Below are 23,069 nucleotides of genomic sequence, written 5' to 3'. Positions count from 1 at the left end.
CTCTGTTGACTAATGAGTTTGCCGACCACTGCTAGACTAAACGTTACCGTGTAGTTGGAAGCTGTGAGGATTAGGCAATTGTGGCATATTGTGTGCAAAGAGGTAAAGGGTGGCTGCGAGCCGCAGTTTGCGGACCCCTGGCATAAGCGAACAAATGGTTGACTTGTTCAAGGGTGCAGTAACAGAGGCTAGGCAGCCACAAGTCTTTTGGGCTCCTTGAGTCCAGTGAAGAGCGAACCCTGCCCTGGTCAGGCAGCTCAGTTGGTTAGAGTATCGTCACATACACCAAAAGTTACGGGTTCGATTCCCTAGGTCAGGGCACAAACCTAGGTTGCAGGTTCAATCCCAGATCGAGGCATACAGGATGTTTCTCACATCATTGTTTCTCTGTCTCTGTCTCTCTCTCTGCTCCCCTCCTTTCTAAAAAATCAATAAACATATCCTCGAGTGAGGATAAAAAAATAAAAATATAAAAAGAGTGGACCCTGGACTGATTCCTTGGCCCAGTCTGCATAGTCCTCAGGCACCCGAGCAGTCCCGGTCAGACTGAGAAACCATCGCCCTTGGCAAGGAGCTCCCAGCCCCAAACCTCACCACCCTCACCACCGCCAGGCTCCTTTCAAGAGGTGTAAGGCACAGGTGGTACTAACCACAGGTCTGAACCCATTCAACTTAAAAGATCGCCTATCTTGCCCTAACTGGTTTGGCTCAGTGGATAGAGCATCGGCCTATGGACTCAAGGGTCCCAGGTTCGATTCCGGTCAAGGGCATGTACCTTGGTTGCGGGCACATCCCCAGTGGGGGGTGTGCAGGAGGCAGCTGATCGATTTTCTCTCTCATCGATGTTTCTAACACTCTATCCCTCTCCCTTCCTCTCTGTAAAAATCAATAAAATATATTTTTTTAAAAAAAAAAAAGATGACCCATCTTATATGCCACTATTTAACCTTTGGATGACTGCCCAGCGCATAGCAAGTAGCCACACTGGACTACTCCCGGGAGCATCGCGCTCGCCCCGGGGGCTGTGCAGTTCACAGCCTGCATAGCTATCAGCGGTGGCGCCCCTGGGGAGAGGGGGTCACTCCCTCAGGTATCGCCCCATTAAAATCCACTTCCTGATCAATTTCTTACTTAAGCCACGAAGCACTCGATTCCAGACGCCATCATGATCTAAGCTGGTGGCTGCAGGCAGTTAATCACTTTCACATATTATCAAACAGATGAAAAACATAATTTAGAATTTGGTTCTGACTGAATGCCAGTAAGATTCGTGTTGGAAACCATGGGAGCGGGGTTTCAACATCTCATCTCCCATGTTGGAGCTCGGAGAGCCGTAGCTCCAGACTCTTCATGTCAGGCTTCATGACCACAGAGACTTGGTTCTTTTGATGGGGAAGGAGCGAGCACCTAGTGCAGGTAACAGGTAAACACCCGTTCACGGGTATGTTACAGAGGAAAAAACAGAAACAAAAAATACTGTTCTGAGCAAACGCTCTTCCTTGGCTTTCGTCGGTGCCGCGGGGGTTAATGATGAATGCTTCTCTAAATGCCCAAACCAGCGTGCAGGTGATCTCAGTGTCATTTTCCAATGGGTTGGTTAACTGATTGCTTGAAAACAAATTCATTCTGCAAATACCAAATGCAAACAATTGCTCTGCCCTGGTCCAGCTGCAGCAGAGCCAAGTTGTTTCTGAGGCGGCTCCTCCCGCCTCTCTCGGCCCTGGCCCGCTGCCCTGGCCCGGGCTGCCCCACCTCTGTCTATTCTTTCGGGCCAGATGTCTGGCAAGCTCTGCATCTTGTCCCTCAGTGCCCGCCAGGACTGCCTAGGCTCCAAGCCTGCTGGGCGGTCCTCCCCCGGCCACCCGGAACCCTGGAGGCTGTGGTTCCGCACTCTCCAAATCAGCCAGCCACTCACAGGTGTCTGTTTCACACCGTCCCTCTAACTCAGGACCCACAATTCCTGCTGCCACCACGCCTTAGCTCCCTGGAGACATACTGGCCAGGGCCACAGAGACCATGTGCCTGAGAAGCCCTCTCAGGCCTTCGAGACCTGAGGAGCTCTGAGGAGCCACTCACCACCACCTTCTTAACCCGGTGATTTGCAGGTTAGGCCCACGTGATTATGTTCCAAACAGGACACGTCTGAACACATTGAACTGGCTGTGTATTCCTTCAGCCTTTACACGGTACACCTGCATCTGGCTTTGATTTGCTTTTACCCTACCTACAAGGCACAGGCATACCTCGATGTATTGTGCTTCTCTTTACTGTGCATCACAGATGTTGCGTGTTTTAAAATGGAAGGCAAGGCGCTCCACCAGCAAAACGTTACGACTCCTTTTATAGCGAGACTCGCTTTATTGTGGTGGTCTGGAACAAAACCCGTAATATCTCTGAGGTATGTCTGCATCCATGGAAGCTGGCAGAAGACACACGACTCCTGGTGCAGAGACAAAGGACTTTATTATTCACGGCACAGCAGGCAACACAAGCATCATGTTTGTGTCAGTCCTCCTGGCCCCCAGATTCTAATGGGGGTGGCGCGGAGGGGCCCGGATGGGAGCTGCACGGGCTGTTTCAAGTCCACATCACCGCTGAGGAGCCTGTGCTCGGGGAACCTGCTGCTTTTTACTAAGCAGTGAGGTTGTTCTTTGCTCCCAAGAGAGACATCACCTCATGCTTCAAGGCTGCTCGCTGCAAACATAACCCTAAGAAATGGCCCAGCAAAGAGCATTCTTGGCACACCCAGCAGGACATTAAAAAACACAAGAGACCTGTGCAGGAGTGTCTCCCAACAACCTGTGTGTATTCCTAAATGGAGACGACCACCCTTAGGGGGTTCACAGACCCAGCAACTGCTCCACAAGAATTCCCACTACAGCCTTCATGTCATGAATTGTAAAATCAGCAGCAAACGCCCCTCACTGGAGGGGTACTTTGAAACACCCATAATGTAATCGTTCAGTCCAATGGCATAGTCTGGGATCCCCCAAGCACATCTCCCCTCAATGCAGCCTTTGTATCTCCCCCTCCTTTGTTTCACCCCCTCTTCCTTTGAAACTTATCTTTGCTTAAAAATGTACTTTAAAAAACTAATAAATGAATCATGGACAGGATAGAAGCTGATCTCAATCTGGGCAAAACTTTAGTCCCCGAAATCTTCGTCGATGCAGTTAAAGGAAGAGAAACCACTTGTGACAGGTCAGAAAACAAAAAACAAGGAGGCGAGGTTCCACGTGGCACATGCTCACACTCTGAAAGGTACTAACTTCAGAGAAGGAGGCAGCTTCCTTTCATTATCATGTCAGTGACTTTTCAGACTTACATTTCTTACTTCCCATATACTGAAAAACCAGGTAAGATACCTGGTTGCTTAAAGTTCAATAGCCCACAAACACCATTTGTAACAAAAACCTGTAAGCATGTAAATATGAATTAAATTAGAAAATCTGTAATTATCGCAAAATAAATTACTTATTAATAAATTAACCAGCATACTTGTGCATAACACATTTTTGCAGAGGGGCCCAAATGGATATTAATTTTGTTCCTAAGTGAAGCAAATTACTTTAGATTCAACTAACTTATTTCAATAATTATTGGATATCTACTATATTTTAGGTTTTTTCCAGCCATATTCATATTATTTTTGTTGGAACTGTAATGCTCTACCTATACTACCATTTAAAAAAAAACAAAACCCAGAAATGACCCTCAAGGCAAGACATGAGACATGGGGACATTTGTGATATGGAAACAGAGGGCTGGGCAGGTCAGCCAGGGGTGGGCCTGGTGGACAGCTGCAGCTACACAGGAGAGGAAGTGAAGGTCCAAAAGAGAGGGGAATAGAGCAGCTGCCCCGGCTAGAAATGGCTCAGGGATCCAGTTGCCAAAGGAAAGCGTGGAGATACGATCTCCGCCAGTGAGTGAAGGAGAACAGGAAAGCAACAGAGCCTTGCCTGAGTGGCAAGTTCTATCACACAGACTGCACTTCCCTGACATGGGAAGTTGAGGTTCCCAGACACGGGCAACACCTTTCCTGGGTGATAATGAACCAAAGCCTGCGTCTGTGCTGTGGTCACCTACTCCGCCCTGGATCACAGTGTCAGCATTCACGGAGCACGCACCCTCTCGGAGTTGTGCCTGTGTCGTCTCATTGAGTCTCTACAATTTTCCCAGAGGTAGGCTCTACTGGTACCCATGTTTTGCCCAAAAGGAACAGTTCAGCGTGATGAAGTCATTGTTCATGGTTACACAGCTCAGAAAATATCAAGGCCAATATCGGACCCTAGTAGTCTCTTAATCACCATCTTTTATGTTGCAAGAGTCAACGCCTAGCTTTGGGGGTGGGGGCAGGAAAGGTTAGAAATAAAGAACAACCTCCCCCCACCCTTTTTAAAATATTACCTCGTACTATCTGGAGCTCATCAGTGCATAACAAACAACAAAATTAATTCCATGAGTGTATGCATTCAGTAATAAAAGAAACCAAATAGGACATATGTGAATTCATAGATTAAGTTCATCACCACAGAATCTTCAAACATCTAATAGCTCGGTTAAGTGAAATATGAACAATATTCGAGATGACAAAGAATTTCAAATAATACCTATGCCATCAAGTTTAATCTATTCAATATGCAAGACTTTATGTGCAAATTAATTGGAAGCCTTTGCGTTTCTGCTAACTTAAAAGCCACATGTGGAATCCATATGAAGCAGTTTTTGAGCCTGCTCATTCCAAAGCACAAGAGTAATACATAATAAATAACCTGAATACTTACTCAACATAAGCAAGGTTGATGTTAATCAAAATGACTGCGCCAAAACGGCTTCGTAGAACTGCATGGCGTCCAAGTGCTGGGACCTGGAAATTTGGGCAACTGGCGTGCACACAGCCTTCAGACACACAGGCCAAACGCCGACTTCATCCTAGTTCAATGTATAAATGGTGAACAGATGCCTTCTCTCCCGTTGTCCCCTCTACACACTCTCCCTGAGCAGCGAGCCTGAGAATGGCTGAGCCCACTGAGACGCTAAGCTCCCAGAATAGCAGCTGTTCCCTGCTTTATAAATTGGGGGCTTTGCTTAGAATTTTGCTTGGGAGGTGGAGGGGGGGAAAGATTGGAGAGGGAGGAAGATTAGGGAAAAGAGGTAAAAAAACTAGAGGGCTAAGTGATTTTTAAGGTCCCTTTCAACACATAAATTCTAAGATTATATAGTCAGGACCGCAGAAGACCAATTAAAAGATAATTCCAATATGTGGGCACTAAAATGACCCACAAGAACACTGAATTAAGTATTTGCATTTCTGCTCAAAGTAATCATATATCATATATCCTTCATCAGCAGGTTAACCTTTTAAAGAGGAGATTTAGCTTTTCTAAAAGCAAAAAAACAACAACACCCTGTCTTCTAAATTTGGAATTGAAATCACAGAAAGAAGGGAGAAGAAAAGGGGGAAATTAAATAGAAAGAACACTTAAAATTTTAAAACTGCACTTGGAAGGTTCTTAACAATAATTAATGATCTGTTAGTGCCTCCAGCTAAAATGTAGTAATTTCACAGTGCAAAGACTTTATTTCCTCATCTTCATCTAGGAACAAAAAAATACAATAATAGTCTTTCTTCCTGCTATGTCTTCTTCTTTTTTTTAATATATTTTATTGATTTTTTACAGAGAGGAAGAGAGAGGGATAGAGAGTTAGAAACATCGATGATAGAGAAACATCGATCAGCTGCCTCCTGCACACCTCCTACTGGGGATGTGTCCGCAACCAAGGTACATGCCCTTGACCGGAATCGAACCTGAGACCTTTCAGTCCGCAGGCCGACGCTCTATCCACTGAGCCAAACTGGTTTCGGCCTACTATGTCTTCTTAAATACTAAAAGTAATCTCTGTTTTTATTTTTAACTTAAAAGAAAATTTCATTTAGTTTGCATATTTATAGTATGTACTGTGATAATGAAATTTCAGTCTTCTATGCAAATGAAGTTGTTCTGAGATGATATGGTAGCTTTCCTTTTCCCAAAGAGAACACATATGTTCTTAACAACAACAACAAAATGCTAAGATATAGATCAATACATAATATACATGAAGGATATATGATATTGATATATACCCTTGGATTTTAAAGTATATATTATCTAAATGAAACATATATGTGTTTCACAAAATAGAAAAGATATTTCAATCTTTTAGTGACCCCAATCCTTTCATTTCTAAAATATTCTGCATTTTTTAAAATGGTAAGTAAAACACTATTTTGGCAGCTTACATACAATAATGTTAAATCCTCACTGGAGAGCAACTTTAAAACTCTCAAAGCACATAGTAAAAATATTAGGCATTATTAAATCTTGCAGACTCAGGAAAAAATGAAAATGCCACATATAACTCTATCATCTAGCCATCTCTTCATTCAATTTATTCTTTCAAAAACCAATAGATGAAGATGAAAGAAGTGGTATCAAAGAAACACTATTTTCCCTAGGATTCCAGTTATAAGATTAAAAAATATATATACTAGAATGGGGCATGGGGGCAGACAGAGATTAAACAAAAAAATTATATGCATATATGCATAACCCATGGACACAGACAATAGTGCAGTGAAGGCCTAGGGAGGGTGGAAGGAGTCAGTGGGGGAAAAGAGGGGACATCTGTAATACTTTCAACAATAAAGATAAATTTTAAAAAATAAATAAAAGTATAATATAAAAGAAGTAAATAAATAAATAAATGTCTTAGGTAGCATTTCTCCCATGAGTTGCCATGTGGACACCAACAATAAACCAGGAGCTCAGAAAGTTCCCAACTACATTTTTCTGTGTACCTTAAGGTCATGTTGAGAAACATTTAGAGCTAGGAGTCAGGTTTTTTTTGAGTTTTTGTTTTTCATTTCCTTAAAACACTATAACTCCTTTTCAAGTACAGGGTTTCTCTCAAATGCCTAAAGCAGATTTATCGATTTTTTGTTTTGTTTTTGGTTGTGTGAAATTGATGTTTATTCACAAGGTATTTGTTCTGTCTGTTGAAAACACTCTACTAGTAAATGTTATCTGGAGGGGGAAATGCCAGTGAAGTCAGAAAAAAAATGCTTAAAAGGTAGTGATGGAAAAGCACATTTTTCCTTTACAAACGTAAGTAACTGAGGTTTGCTAAATTCCAATCCTTGTAAGTGAACTGAATCTTTAAAATGTTTTTCTTTTTTATTGTTTTTTTCTGGGGTATTTGTTCACGGCTCTTAGAGCATTTGACTAAGAGTCTCCACTTTTACTACAACTGAACCAAAAGAAAGTATTATTGGGATTGTGGTAAAATTTTTCCCCTTAAAGAAAGGTGTATTGATGTTGCTGAATTGTTTTTACAATAGAAAAGCATAAAGTGTCCTATTCTAAAAAATGCATCAAATGGACTTATTCAAAAATTGAACATAATCAATACTAACTTGAAGATGAAAGGAAGGAGCAGAGAATAAAAGCCACTGAGGTAGATTTCCTAAGTATTTATTTATTTATATTAATTTTAGAGAAGGAGGAAGGGAGAGGGAGGGAGGGATGGGGTGAGAGAGGGGAGAAAGAAAGGGAGGGAGGGAGGGAGGGAGAGGGAGAGGGAGAGGGAGAGAGAAGAGGGAGAGGGAGAGAGAGAAAGAAACATCAATGTGTTACAGAAAACCAAAGAACCAAGCAACACTTAGAGAGATGGAGTTACATTTATTACGCGCGGGTCCAAAGGAAAATGTCTCTCAAATTCTGGGCCCCAACATGGAGGAATTTTCCCTATTTATATGTTTTTTACCTTCTTTGTCTCCCAAATATGGGGTGTTTCCGGCCCCTTTTGCAAGTTCTTAAAGAACCCCATGTGCTGGGGCCTTGAGACCTCAACCAGAGGCCTGATAATTTCGTCCGTCCGGGGAAGGTTTAATGGCCTCTCTGAAGTGGGAGTCGTCTTATTTTCCTTATTATTTAAGCGAGCAAGCATTTACAGAAGCCAAATAGCAGGGTTAAAATTTCAAACAGCAGTTTTTATATAAGATGGATGCTTCAAATGTGAGAAAGACTCACTGAATCCACAAACTAGGCATGTACCCTGACCGGGAATCAAACCCGAGGCCATTCAGTGCACAGACACTCCAATCAAGTGAGCTACATGGGCCAGGGCGATTTCCTACGTATTTAAGGTTGACTCCCTGTTAGCCTGAGATATAATTTTCCGAAGTATTTTCCTTTTTATACCTAAGATGCAGCTAACTACTTACCGGGCCTGGGATTAGCAATGGGGGATGCCCTTCTTTTTTCCTGACAGGAAACAACCTGGAGTAGGCAAAAATTTCAACAGGTCCCCCAACCACTTTACCGCTAGAGATTCATCCATCTCACTAATAGGTTTCAGCTTATAAATGCATGCCTCCCTGCGAACTACTTAAAAGCTGTGTTTCCCAACGTGTGATTCCCAGGTGACCTGGGGAGCTGGAGGAGACAATTTTAGAATATAGCATTAAATAACTTTGAATAAGAAAGTCATTTCCGGTTCTCTCTTTTAATCCTCTCTTCTAGTCAGGGACGAAGTCTCCATTAACCAACGCTGCGCCCTTGTTAATCTCCACTGTAACAAAGGAAAATCTGCCTGGCACCGATAGCTACCTAGAAGGTTATAAGCCACATTATTGTTATTGTATGCATTTGGAACAGTAATAGTTTTCAAGTTTTCTTTTAAAAGAAATGTATTTAAGCTTTAAAAACGAAGTCAATTTAAAATAAAATAATTTTGAAGTGATCTAGATCCTTGCAACTCAAAATGAGATCAGTGGACCAGCAGTTGCTGCCTCCGCTGGGGGCTTATTCAAGGTGCCTGGTCTTTGGCCTCTCTCACACCTACTGAATCAGAATCTATGTCTTCAACAAGATCCCGGTGTCAACTGTATGCACATTAAAGTCTGAGGAACTCTGGGGTGGCACAAGTTTGTCCCAAACCATGCGGGCAGTTGGCAAATGACTGAGCTCTGAGATGCATCACTGCTTCAGATCATCGGGTGGCTATCCTCCAGACACTACCCAGAATCAGGTTGAGGAGGTCGGCACACAAAGGAAACTTGAGAGCTTTCTCAATGGGCAGTTGCAAATCATCAATAGATTGTGAGATCAATGAGTGAATCTAAACCAGCGTGTTGTGGGTGGTGTGATGGATAAGCTAAAATTACTTTAGATAAACCCCTAAAATATCCTGTCATGACACATATATCATTCATTTTACCAACAAATACTATAGTGAAATTCTACTCAGCCCTCCCCTTCATCTTTCCACCTTCTAGGGCTGGGGTTTCTTGCACACTTTCTGCATGAGAATGAGTGACAAGGCTCTTTGCACCGACTCAGTTAACATGCCCTGGCTTTTTCTCCAGAGCTGAGCGCAGTGAGAGATCTTATGCTCAGAAATAGGACAACCTGGGTCTTCTGCGTCAGGTGACAGTAGTGGAGGCAAAAGAGCACAGTTCTCAGTGCATCCCATCAATGCCCCAGGGAAAATCCAGGCAGCCACTCATTTACCAAGATGGGTGACTCATTCAGTCCATGGTCCAGGTAGGTCAGCCAAAATCCTGGCTGTGCGTCAATGAAAAGGACACACAATTACTGACTTGATGAAACCCGTGGAAACCTAAGGAATTTCAAATACACAGAGTAAAGCAATGACCAAAATATATAGGACTTATATGATATCATAGAAGCTAAAAATATATAGTTACAACCATCTAGATATTTCCAGAATAAGCAGGTTTAACAAATGTTAATAAAATGCTTACCAGTACAAAACACTAATATGAGACAGTTGGGTTTTGCAAAGAAAGTGAAGAAGAGTGAATCAAACTGGGTAAAGAAAAATGGGAAAATTAACAACAAACAATAGACGGAAACTCAGAGATTGGTATCCATGATAAGAATCAGATGCCATTCATTTCAATGAAAAGATCATTGTGAACATTTGCTACATCTTCTTCCCTTTAGTTATCTGGAGAATGTACTTATGTAAGCAGAACATTACAGAGAACAAATAATATGTTACAATGTAAGATTATTTTAAATGGTTCTGCAAAAAATTAAAAAGAAAAGAAATTATGGGTGTTGAGGAAAATCTATACTAATAAAATCCTAGGTGGCCCTCGCGTACGACATCGTCACAAGATGGCCACCACAAGATGGCCATGCACACAGTGGAGGCGGGGCCTGGCAGCCACTCTGCTCGGTGAGGCCTTGGGGTCCCACAGCTCTGCCCAGTGCAGAGGAGGCCGGTCCTGACCGCCTTGTGCCCAGGAGGCAGATCCCAGCGGAGAAGGTGGGTTGTGGCAGGGGAGGGCAGTTGTGGGCGATTGGGCCGGCAGGGGAGCGGTTAGGGGGCAATCAGGCTGGCAGGCAGGTGAGCGGTTAGGAGCCAGTGGTCCCGGATTGTGAGAGGGATGTCCTAGATTGGAGAGGGTGCAGGCAGGGCTGAGGGACACCCCCCCCCCATGCACAAATTTTGTGCACTGGGCCTCTAGTAGAACAATAATTGCTAACACCTCTTGCATAATCCAAGCACTTTACACATATTAACTCCTCTAATCCTCATGACTCCGAGACAGTTGTTAGGTATTAATACTACTATTAATAACATTAATTAACCCTATAGCTAGGAATGCCACTTTGCAGATGAGGAAGAGACCGATGGCAGGGTGAGTAACCTTGTCCAAGGTCACAAGCCTGGAGCTGGGTAAAAATCCAGACATACTCAAAGTCCAAACTCCTTCCCACCAGACTCTTCTGCCTGCCTACATGTCCCAGGAGCACTAGGAAGCCCACTTCAGGATGAACCTTTCTCCCTCTCTAATACTATACTTTATAAAGCATTTCCCCACCCTAGCCAATTTGGCTTAGTGGATAGAGCATCGGTCTTCGGACCAAAGGGTCCCAAGTTCGGGGCGTGTGCAGGAGGCAACCAATAGGATGTGTTTCTCTCTGTCTTTCACTCTCTCTAAAAGATCAATGGAAACATATCTTCAGGTGAGGATTAACAACAACAACAACAACAAAAGAACTTTCCCAAAAGCCCAATGACTGTGGAGTCTTCAACAGTTAAGAGGCTGGGCCCTACTGATCCAACTATATCTTAAAACAGGAAAACGAAGTTTTGGTATTAAATACTTCAACAGTGATCAGAACTATAGTACTGACTTGGCAGAATCAAGTTTTAAGGCTGCTTCAGGGGAAATATTAACAGTTGGAGGAAATTTTTGTTGGAAGCAAAACCTTATATTTTGAGAAATGCTTAAGTTAGGTAGTCCTTTTATTGGGACTACTTAATTAAGTAAAAAGCATTAAAATAGCTGTCCTGAATATTTATTAGAGCACCAGCTGTTCCCTCCAGATTTTCAGAAATTTGAGCCTTTGTGCCAAGTATAAGTTAGAAAAAATTTTCAACAAGTAAGAAGAGCCCTGTGCCTTGTAATACTTATCCAAATTGTAAATAGTAGCTGGAAGGCTCTGGAATACCACTGTGTGTTTTCAGTGATGTTTTGTCATCCATTTCCAAATACTATTTTGTTACTGTGGTTGGTAAGTACATTACTGAAAAAATTATACATTGCATTTCACAATTAATGATCCTTTATGTACATTCAGATAATATCGGAGTGCTAACCACAGGTTTTGCATGCCATTTGGAGTTTATTTGTGTGTGTGTTTCATAGTGATGATGACTCTATGCCCAGTAAAACATCTCAGAGAGATAATTTCAATTTTTATTCAAAATTGTATTTCTTTTAGGAGCCCAGCCATAATCAAATACCTAATTTATTTTTTAAGGGGGGTAAGTGAAGACATCAAGAAAACAGTAGGAAAATTCACTGTTCATATTCTACATTGAAACGTTTCTTGCTAAAGAAAACTGACAAATATCAGGGCTGGGTCTCCTGTATTTGCTTTACTGTCCGCTCTCAGGGTTAGTTCTGCAAAATTATACATGAGGAGCCCTAGACAATTTACCTCAGTGGAGAGAGCATCGGCCTGCAGACTAAAGGGTCCCGGCGTGCAGGAGGCAACCAATTGATGTGTCTCTCTCACATCGATGTTTCTCTCTCTGTGTCTCTCCCTCTCCCTTCCACTCTCTCTAAAAATCAATGAAAAAAATATCCTCAGGTGAGAATTTAAAAATAAAGTATATATGAGGGAAGGAACATCCCTCCTGCGGCATTAGAGCACAGTGAACTCAATGAAATTGCAGTGGAGAGGTAGCAAGTAATTCCCATCCCCCCAGCCCCAAAACGAGGGTACTGGAGGCCCCGGGGGAAAAGCAGGCTACAAAGCCGAGCACCTTGGACACGGAGGCTGGTTTGGGAAGGAAGAGCAGTTGGCTGTGTGGCGCTGAGACCCAGCCCAGCGCGCTGAAGTGTGCAGGATGGGCAAGTCCAAGAGAACCAAGTTCTGTGTCTTCCTCGCTCCTGTGGACTCAGCGCCGATCCCTATATGATGCTAATTTTTAGGATACTAAACGCAGCTCAGGTGGTTCTCTTTCGAAGCGATGTTCTCATTTTGTTTCTAGGTTTGCTTTCAGATTTAAAAATAAACTGGCATTTGGGGCTTAATAAAAAATTCCATGAGGGATATAGTGGGCCACGTTATTATTATTATTATTTTTTCTCATAAGCAAAGAACACGAGCTTCCCAAGCTGGGGAAATCAGCCGCCCTCCGGTCAGAACTCTACACGCCCACTCCCAGCTCCCCCACGTGAAGGGTCCCCTCCGGAGAGCAATGGGGACAGATGCCACAGCTAGCCAGCAACAAGCCAGGGCTTCTCCACCTCAGGTAAGCATCAGAATCGCCTGCAGGGATTTAAAAAACAAAAAACAGGCATACCAGGGCCCTATCCCCACCTACTGAATCAGATCCCCTGCTAGGAAGACTGAAGTTTCCCGACTTACTTCATATGCTGCTATATCTCTAAAGGGGTGAAATATCAACTAATCCTACGGAAGTCACCCTTAGTCAGTGGGAGGGACTTGCTATGCATAAAGGGATGCATGCAGAGGAGAAAATCCCATACCAGAAATAATTTTTTTAAACATGCCTTGACCATCAAGATTCAAAAACAACTGAAGGTTAGAAGGGTGGTTTTCAGTTGTGTGTTTAAGCAGTAGACCCCTTTTTTCCCCCAAGCAAAATCCTTCGTAGTTTCCCAAAGTATCAAACCTAATGGCTGGCCTTTTCTGGGGAAAGAGAGGTCAGAGACACTCCCACTCAGGCCCCTGCACACCTCACGGAAGCCTGAGGCTGCTCGTACCACAATTCGAAAACCAATGGCCCAGAATAAGACATTTAGATGTTTAAATATATACTCCTAAATTCAATTAACTAGAAGGATTAGGGTTCTGATTAGCACTGAGCCTAGGGAGATGGGTTTAACAGAAGTTCACCTGAAAAAGAGGGAAGGCCCTGGCTGAGTAGCTCCGTTGGTTAGACCAGTGGTCGGCAAACTCATTAGTCAACAGAGCCAAATATCAACAGTACAACGACTGAAATTTCTTTTGAGAGCCAAATTTTTTAAACTTAAACTATATAGGTAGGTACATTGTTATTAACTTAATTAGGGTACGTGGTATTTTGTGGAAGAGCCACACTCAAGGGGCCGCGGTTTGCTGACCACTGGGTTAGATTATCGTCCCATACACCAAGGTTGTGGGTTCAATCCCCGGTTAGGGCACATGCAGGAGTCAACCAATGAATGCATGAGTGGGTGAAACAACATATCAATGTTTGTTTCTCTCTCTCTCTCTCTCAAATAAAAATAAATAAATAAATAAATAAATAGGGGAAGGTTTCATTGCACTAGAAAGTCAACTTGAGCCAACCACGTCCTCTGACTGCCAGGGAAAGCAGGGGAGCATGTGCAGTGTCACCTGGGTTAATAACTACATACTCTCTGTATTAAGAAGTTGACCTCTTACAAAGCACCTTCACATGCATCCTCTCACTGGATAACAACTCTAAGAGCTATTGGAATTATTTTCCCCCTCCTGCAGGTGAGCAACCGGGGCACTAACTTGTGAGAGTACCTTACTCAAAGATACACCAGGCAGTAGCAGAGGCTTCTGCCTCCAGGTCAAGCAAGGGGGTGGGGGTGAGGGGAGGGTAACAGCCCACAGCTCTCTGGATGATTGGAACAGCAGGTGAAGACTGTGTTCCACTGTCATTGCTACATTAATGGAGGTGTATCCAAATGGGACCACAAGCAGAGTCCCATGACCTGGGCAAAGAACAACTCTGGAAATAATAAGTGAAAAGCACATGGAAAACTAAGAGCTTTCGAAGATATAAAACAGGTTTAACAATGACATAATGGCTATTTTTAAATAAGGAAGGGCTATGGAAAAGGGAGATTTGTCTTATTTTGTATTACACATGTATAACCTCTGCCATTCCCCTTCTCCTTCCTGAAAAACTCAGTCCTGAAGCCATTATTGGGGACCAAGCACAGTGGGCCTTTGCTCAGGGACTGGCAAGGGAAGGAATGTGGAAGTCCAGAGCAGGCGATCAGAGCCTGGTCAGAGTGAGAAGGGTGTTCACACTGGGGTGTGGGGCTGTGGCACAGCATGTTGGAGCACCAGCAGGTAAGGAGGGCAGCCATGTGAGGGGCGGGGCAGCAAAGGAAGACTGGCTACATACAAGAGCGTTATCAACTTAGTGAATTGCTAAGAGTATTAGGAGCCAGGAATCTCACTGTCAAAGAAGGTAGTTATACATATGGAAAAGGAAAAACCTAAAATAAACCTTGTGGTATCAGACAGGGATTTGAGTTGTCACTGTGAACTTGTGGTTTCTAAAATGTATAACTAAATATAGAAATGAAGGTGTAAATGTGTGCATGTGTGAAGATGTGTATACGCATACACACAGTCCATTGTTCTGTCCACTGAGAGAGCCCAGGGCGGTGATACCCTCCTAGCAATGAGCACACTTAACAACCAGATGTTGGCTTCTAAATACCATTCTCCACTCAAAGGAACCAGGGCTCCTTGGAGAAATGGCTGATACAAAACAGATGATAACAGTGAATTATAAGATGAACTTGGAACATCCTGTTCTGCCAGAAAACAAAGACGTACTCAAAGAACGATGGGAGTTCAAGGGCACAGGAGGCATTATTATGTGTAATAATGTAGTATTTGCCTGAAAAGATTGCCAACTGATGCCAAACCTGGACCAAATGGAACATCAAAGTAAGTGCCAAGAGTAACAGTGTACTTAAAACACACTGGGGAAAAAAGACAAAAGAATAAGTTCTTGCTGATGCAAATAAGTTAATAGATCCAACATTTGATGAAGAATGGGCTATTTAGAGTTGCACAGTAACTTGCCACAAAATTACCAAAAAAGGGTAACGAGTAAGTAACATTTTGGTGGAGAAGCTTGGCATGTGTGTTCTGAACTGGATTCCTTTGCTTCATAAGACCTGATTGGAACAACTGGGAAACATGAATGAGGCCTGAGGACTAGACGATGGTGCTGTGTCAATGGCCGTGTACAGTTTACAGAAAATACACACTAAAATGTTGGTGTGATTAGCCATCGTGCTAGCAACTTTTTCTCAAGTGATTCTGGATAAAAACAAATTGTACAACTTGCAGTTTTTCTGTAGGTGTGAGAGTATTTCCAAATAAAAATTAAAAATCAACAACAGTAAATTAGGAGGATAGAAATTACAGAGAAACAGATTACACCTGGTTTGAGGATAGGTGAAACTCCCTAACGATTAAAGTGGTCCAAAAACAGATCCACCCTTAGAAGGTTTAGCAGGATGTTAAAGAGGAAGTACTTCACTGAATAGGAATTTAGAGGAGATGACACCTATGTACTTTGCAATGATTTCATAATTCCTTCATTCAACAAACACTTATTAAACACCTACTGTGTCTCGGACAATGTACTAGACACTGGGCTTATGAAAATGACTGAGACACAGTCCCTACAACTGAGGCCCTAATAATGCAGTGAAGTACGATGATTTGGAAGTTAGAAATTTTACGACAGTCATCAGTGTTGATACAGAAAGAGGCATGTGAATCAAGAACACTGTCTTCCATACTCCAATTTCCTTTTATGAATTTTTAATAGATGACACAAGAGTTTATTTTTCTATCATATTCATTAACTACATTTCATCCGAGCATTATTGTGCTTGTGGGTGGTGTTAATTGAGGCATATGCAAAAACTTTATCACTTTTCCATCATGAACAGATGTAAGTAACTTGATGTTTTACTTTAAAATAGCAAGCATCTTCCAAAATAAGTTTCACAGGAGAAGCTAGGGCTATAGTCACTGGAAGAGACTTAACACTCCAAAAGTGAACGCTGACATGTTCTTCAACGCCTCAGAAGTCACTTCACATCTCTGTACTCCAATTTCTTCATCTGTCACAATATGCTTGTTAGATGCCTTGAGATGCTTAGAAGGAAGACAGTGTAATTATAAAGCTCTGTTCAAATACAGGTGGCTTTCTCCTTCTGCCAGGGACCAACTACTACTGTGGCCATACGAAGACAGAGTGACCCACCTCAATGAGCTCCCGTTGGCAATTTTATGGTGGGTGGAACATTATTTGGCTTTCCAACATTTCCCCCTTGGCTTCATTTCAATCTTCCAGGCATGTCATCAAGTGAGAATGCTTCAGTGCCTTCTCACTGACCCAAGAGTGAGCCGCCAGACCAGGCAAGTCCGTCTGTCTTCAACTGCTTCCCCCACTGAGGTCCGTACGCCCCTCTTTCACTTTTCCCATATGACACTTTCATAACCATATTTAGCTTTCTCCCTACCATCTCCCTGTAATTCAAAAGGCAATTTAGACTCCCATATGGTTGCCATCGAAGCTAACAGATGTCTAGCAAATTAAAGCAAAAATTATGACTTATAAACTGCTGATGTATCATCATTCCAGAACATCTTACAATTTATAGTGAATCATAAGGCCAGGCTTCCTACTTGATGCCCCCCCAAGGTTCCTTAAATCTCTCTCCTCTCTGCATTTAAGCCCTGTGGAAACAAATTAGGTACAACATTCTGCCATCAACCCAGGATAAACCTCCACTTAAAGACATAATGTAGTATTTGCAAGCACATCGAAGAGAATTTGGCCTCACGTACCCAAGGCTGTTCCAATCCTTGTACAGCAAAGACAAAAGTGACTCGGTTCGCCCAAGTCTTTCAAGGCGTCCACTGATCCATGAGACTTTTTTTCTAATAAGTGACAATCAAATCTACAGAACCCATTCCCCTCATCTCCTTTATATCCAAAGGGTTATCGTCATCACCTGGTAGTATTGATGTCAACGTACCACCAGGCTAAGGCAGTGGTCAGCAAACTCATTAGTCAACAGAGCCAAATATCAACAGTACAACGATTGAAATTTCTTTTGAGAGCCCATTTTTTAAACTTAAACTTCTTCTAACGCCACTTCTTCAAAATAGACTCCCCCAGGCCGTGGTATTTTGTGGAAGAGCCACACTCAAGGGGCCAAAGAGCCGCATGTGGCTCGCGAGCCGCAGTTTGCCGACCACGGGTAAGGTATTCTAGAAATTGTAAAGCCCAGAATGGGACTAGTATGAAATCTGGAGATAATAACACGAATGATATTCACCATTTTTTAAATATTGAGACATTGTGCTTGGTAATACATTTTCACATTGACTCCTTCCATTTATAGCTCCATCAGATAATGTTACCATCCCTTTATAAACAAGAAGTTAAGGTTCAGTACAGCAGGCTGCATTTTCCAAAGATGGCCACAACCCACTCAACCTAAACACCTGTCCATCAAAAGATGGAATCCCTTTCTTCACCCTCTTGAAATTGAGCAGGCTCCATGCATGGTTTAACCGGTGAAACAGATGAAAGTGACAGCGGGCCAGTTCCAGGTATATAGTTATCAGGTATAGTTAACAGGCTGGAAGCTTCTTCCATTCTCAGCCAACAACCTGGCTGAGCGCTCAGCAAGGCACCCCCTCCCCCCAACTGAGTCTTCAGGTAACTCCAGCCCCGGCTACATCTCACTACAACCGCAAGAGAGATTGAAAATGCCAATTGCCCAGATGAGGCTGGTCAAATCACAGAACTGTCAGGTATTTACAATAAAGTTCTGATTTAAACCACTAATTTGGGGGGCTTTGTGTTACGTAGCAATAGATAGTGAGAATGTGGAGATAATTTACTTGTCTCGGAACCGTTCAGAATTACAGCCAGAATCCAAAAGGGTCCAGAGCAAAGTATCTATTAATGCTGGGCAATGGGCTGTTGGGGGTTCAGTACCCAAAAGCAGCAACTGTAAAACAAAGCTCCCTTTTTCTTCCCTCCCCCACCCCTAAGTGGCCTCAGGGTTTTCTGAGAAATGTACGGTGACACCCTCAATAACATCAATTCCCTTCAGGCTTGAGTTGTTGCGATATAAAATAGGGAAAATGAGATTCCCCCCACCACCCTGTGATACCTAATGAGAAAGGAATCTGTACAAGATGTTGACTTTGTTACTCAGAACAGCATTACAACTGTCATATAAAAGGATTCAGATTTTATACGTGAAACTCTAACTCTAATAATGAAAATATATTTAACGACTCAGGGAACTACATTTGAGATTCACAGTGACTATGGGGGGAAATGCATTCTATACCAATAAGTGAATAAGACGAGAGGAAATTTTAAAAAGATTTTTCAATGAAAGAAACTTTGAGGAAGAAATGAAGTAATACAATTGATCTTCAGACAAGTCTCAGTAGGAGAAAAGGTCTATAATTTAACAAACATCCAATATATGCTACTTTCGGCAGATATTAATACCCGCCTCTAGGATTCTTCTTCCCCAGCATACTGGAACTCAATGGACTCATTCTTTTTTCAGAACTAGAAAGAACCTTAAACCTTGTCCAATGCCTTCATTTTAACTGCTGAGATACAGACTCAGGGCAGTTAACTGAGCAGCAAGGAGTCAAACTACTCCTCAGTAAGAGAACCAAACTCAGTGCTGGCGCTACTACATTTTCAATTTTTGTTTCACGAGAATTTTGCCTCCAAATGTCTTCAATGTACTTCAAATTTATTCTAGCATTTCACAGCGTGAACATGAAAGATGAGGATAGCATGCTCTCTGTTGTCGATCTCTTCTTCCTAACTGCGTGAGTCGCGTGAGTCTGCTCTTCTGGCGGTCACGGGGAGGAGGATGACTCCGTGGAGAGCACAGGTGTGAACTCTACAAAAGCAGGCTGCCAGGTGACTGATCCAATTCTTCAGTCACTAACATCCTAGTCTGAATTACTTCCATCAAATACCAGGGCTGCCTTCCTGCTGATCACCACTAGAGACCAGGGTACTGACAAACTGGGAGACTTAAATATGGGGTAGTTCTGAAGCAGAAAGCAGGATTGGAAAGGTATGGGGGTGGGGGGGGGGGACGGTATCTGAGTGGAAAAGCTTTAGGCAGAGAAAGGAGGAAGAGCGAGAACAGAAAGCAGAGGTGAGGGAAGGGCCATTATAACAAAGGCATCTATGTAACCGTTCTGCCTCGGGCAGCTCTGTCAGTTCCAAAGCCTACATCTGCTCTCAGGCTTCCCATAAAACTCCCCCCAGAGATGAAGACCTTCAAAATCAGATAAGATGTGGCTCTATTCTAGAACTGTCAATGCAAACACGCTGCAACTCTTTGAAGATCTCCACAATTCCACAGGTTTTGCTACAGCCCAATCCACAGAAAATACTGAATTTGCCTCTGTGCACTGTACAAAATTATACCAAGCTGTCAGGGAAACAGGCCCAAATCCCTTTATTTCTTTTCTTCCTCCTGCTATGAAACTGCAGCGAGAGTCCCTGGGTGCTTTTTGTTGCCTGGCAGCCAAAACGTGCAACTTTTGGAAGTGTTCGAGTAGAAGCAAGAGGCCTGGGCTCACCGCCCCAATATGGTCCAGTCCCAGTTTCGTAGTCCCTGGCTCTCCAAGTCAAGAAGTTTCGAGTTCAGATAAAAATCAAAACACGTCACTCAGAAATGTCACTACCCATCACTTTTAAACACTCCCAGCTGCGAGGGGAGGGTGGGGAATAGAAAGCAAAGAAAGAAAATAATTTCGCCTTTATATATCTGTAGCAGTGTTTGTAGGGAGAGGGTGACTGCTAACAGAAACAGTGTACAATCGCTGGCAAAGAAAAATAATAATAGTAAGTTCTGTGAATGACTGCCTAGGATATGTATTCACACGTCCCTCATTATCTTCATCAGTCCTGAGGACAGATGACATGCTGACACAGAGTGGTCTCCAACCCCTTCCATTTCCTTTTGCAAAACATGTATGACCAATGCAAGATACTCCTATAGAAAATAAAAAAACAGCCTGGTAATTGTGTGGTAGCAAAAAATATATATATATACAAAGAGCTGTACTGATAACTATTCTCACAGATTTATATGTTTACAGCAAATGGGCAAAATTAAAGGGAATCAAAATAAATACCCCCTGTGTTCAGACTGCTGTGGATTATTATTGATCCTGCCTTTGCATGATTGTTTTTTCCACACTGAACCTACAAAGAACAGCAACTTGGGGACCCCCCCCCACCCCCAGACAGCCACCATCTTTACTTTCCATAGGGCAGGGGGAGTGCCCAGTGAGGATGGGATGGGATGGGATGGGATGGTGAGGCAAAATAACACGGTCCTCGAGCCGTTCCACCCTGGTCCTGGTGAACTCTTTGTCTGGCTGCTGAACACGTTCGTGAGATTAAGGCAAAGAATCCAAACAAAACAAAACAGCAGGCGTCCCAGCCTAATTACAATAGGTGTCCGGCACGAGGCAGTGCCAGCAGAGAAGGGTTTGGCTCTTGCGTTCCAATCATTTGCTCTGCCCGTATCCCCAATAAAACATGTCTCGCACCCCTTCTCCTCTGCATTTCCCCCAAAAAACGGCCGGCTCGGATGTCACCCCTTTAAAAAAAAAAAAAAAAAAGGAGGACGAGGATGCGAGGCGCGAACACACGGAAACAAATGTTGACGGGGTCCTATTATCCTGACAGCCAGACGGAGGGAAATCAATCCGTCCACCTCCACGCGCCCACTGGCCAGTCCATTCTGCGCCAGGAGCGCTTTCCAGCCGAAGGGGAAGAGCTGGCAGGAAGCGTTATTCCCGGGCGCATTACCGAACCGTACACCGCGGCATCTGCATCCCACACAAAGCCCGAGATGGTGCAGGAAGATACACGCCGAGCTCGGCACCCGACCGGCCGCGGCCACGCCGAGCCGAGCCCTCGTCCAATCAGAGCCCGGTTAGAGGATGGACCTCGGGGTCGGCCGTGCCCGGGCAGCCTTCCCGGTTCTGACACCTCGCTCTGCCCAGCATCCGCGCCCCGCCGGGAGCAAATGTAATCCGTGTTGGCTGCTCATGTCTCAAACCGCCGAGCCCTTTCTTTCGTCTGCATCCCCGAGTCGTCCCCCCGAAAGCCACCCCAAGGCCTGAGCGCTCCCTCTCCGGCTCGGTGTTTCTTTTCACCTCTTCCCATTCCTAGAAAGGATGAAATGTTTCTCCGACGCGCCAGCTGGAGGGGCGGAAGGCGAATGCCTCTCCCCGGGCGTCAGCACGCGCCCGAGGGGCTGCGAAAAGTCAAGGCAGCGAGCCACGCGGGGGGAATCGTCGCGAATCGATCGGCCCCAAATAGTGGAAACCCCGGAGCGCTCCAACTTACCCAAAATATGACATTGAAGCCAAATATGAAATATTTGATGCAACAACTGACTTCGGGACCCTTGTAGTGCTTCCCGGACATCCTCTGGGTTCATGAAGACACTTGCCCCCGGCAGCCCTGAGTTTGGAGCCCGGGAGCACCGGTGCCCGGCGCAGCCGGCGGCGAGTGGGGCTCGGGGCCGCCGCTGGGGGCCGCGGCGCGGCGGCCCGAGCTGATCTGCGCGGGGACCGACCGGCGAGAGCGGCTCCTGCACCTCCAGCCCCCGGCACGCCGAGGCCGCCGGAACCGGGTGGCAGCGAGTGGGCAGCGAAGCCGCCGCGCGCTTCGAGCCCGGAGCCTCGCCGAAGCTGACCCGGCACCGGACGAGCGCCCGCGTCCGTCCGCCAGGCGATCGACCCGCCGATCTGTCTACGGGGCTTCAGGCAAACGCAGCCGCGGCTGATGCTGGTGGGGAAGCTGTTCGCCCGCCCGCCCGCCCGCCCGCCGGCTCGCGCGCGCCCTCCCACTCCTCGCTCCGCCCGCCGCTCGCTCCGCCCGCCGGGCCGGCGGCTCCTCCGCCCGAGCCGCCCGCAGCTCCGCCCGCCGCCCGAGCCTCCGCCAGGCGCGCGCGCGCACGAGCTCGGGCGCTCCCGGGGGCGGTGGCACCGCGTTGCCGCACCGCCTCCTCCGCCGCTCTCCGCTCCGCCCGCTCCCTCTCCCCGCCCCTTCGCCGGCGGACCGAGCACCCCCGACCCCCAGAGGGCTGCCGCCGGGAGGTGGGGAGGGCGGCGGGCTTGGAGGAAGGAGGGAGGGCGCCCGGGAGCACGCCGATTGGGAGCAACCTGGCGGAGTGGCCGCGATCGATGAGACTGACGGACGGTGGTCCCCCTCCGCCACTCGCACCGGCAGCGGCTTCTGCAGGCTCGTGGGGGAGAGGGTCACTCCGGGGCGAGAGGGCTGGGTGAGGAGGGATCCCGTGAGCCCCCTGCCCCAGGACGAGCCCCGCCTCCGGGTGTAACTACACTCACACCCCCTCCTGCAGCACCAGGTTATGGTGCGAGAGAAGTCACCGGCCACTTCGCTGCGGGGGGGGGGGGGGGGAAAGGTAGGGGTCTGGGGAAGGGGGAGAAAAGAGCGATGGGAAGTGGGGGTGGGGCGGGGGGACGACGAATCGGAAGGGTTGCATAGGAAAGTCTACCGAATCCCACTGTAGCTCCATCCCAACCTCTCCACCTGCCAGAGAATGAGCTTTAACCTACTAGTGAGGACAGGAAGGAGACAGGACCCAAAGGAGTCCTGATCCGGACGGGACCCTTGCCCTGGGATATGTTGCAGCA

General features: G+C 45.2%; 1 protein-coding gene and 1 long non-coding RNA gene across 2 annotated transcripts in view; both read right to left on the bottom strand.

Annotated features, from left to right (window-relative positions):
* TSPAN5 (tetraspanin 5) overlaps positions 1-22,205 on the bottom strand; it is a 165,677-nt gene extending 143,472 nt beyond the window's left edge. The window contains exon 1 of the mRNA XM_008143522.3: positions 21,754-22,205. Coding sequence (XP_008141744.1) covers positions 21,754-21,834 — 81 coding nt within the window. The 5' untranslated portion in view covers positions 21,835-22,205. The remainder of the gene's footprint in view (positions 1-21,753) is intronic.
* On the bottom strand, positions 2,404-9,575 carry LOC129151646 (uncharacterized). The gene is made up of 3 exons (XR_008558302.1): positions 9,555-9,575; positions 4,785-4,932; positions 2,404-2,440 (listed from the first exon to the last, which is right to left on the bottom strand). It is a non-coding gene; the product is annotated as an uncharacterized LOC129151646 (long non-coding RNA).
* Positions 22,206-23,069: the final 864 nt, after the last annotated feature.

Source organism: Eptesicus fuscus, chromosome 2, assembly GCF_027574615.1.
Source record: "Eptesicus fuscus isolate TK198812 chromosome 2, DD_ASM_mEF_20220401, whole genome shotgun sequence".
Classification (NCBI taxonomy): Eukaryota; Metazoa; Chordata; class Mammalia; order Chiroptera; family Vespertilionidae; genus Eptesicus; species Eptesicus fuscus.
This window is presented reverse-complemented; position numbering and strand designations above follow the sequence as displayed.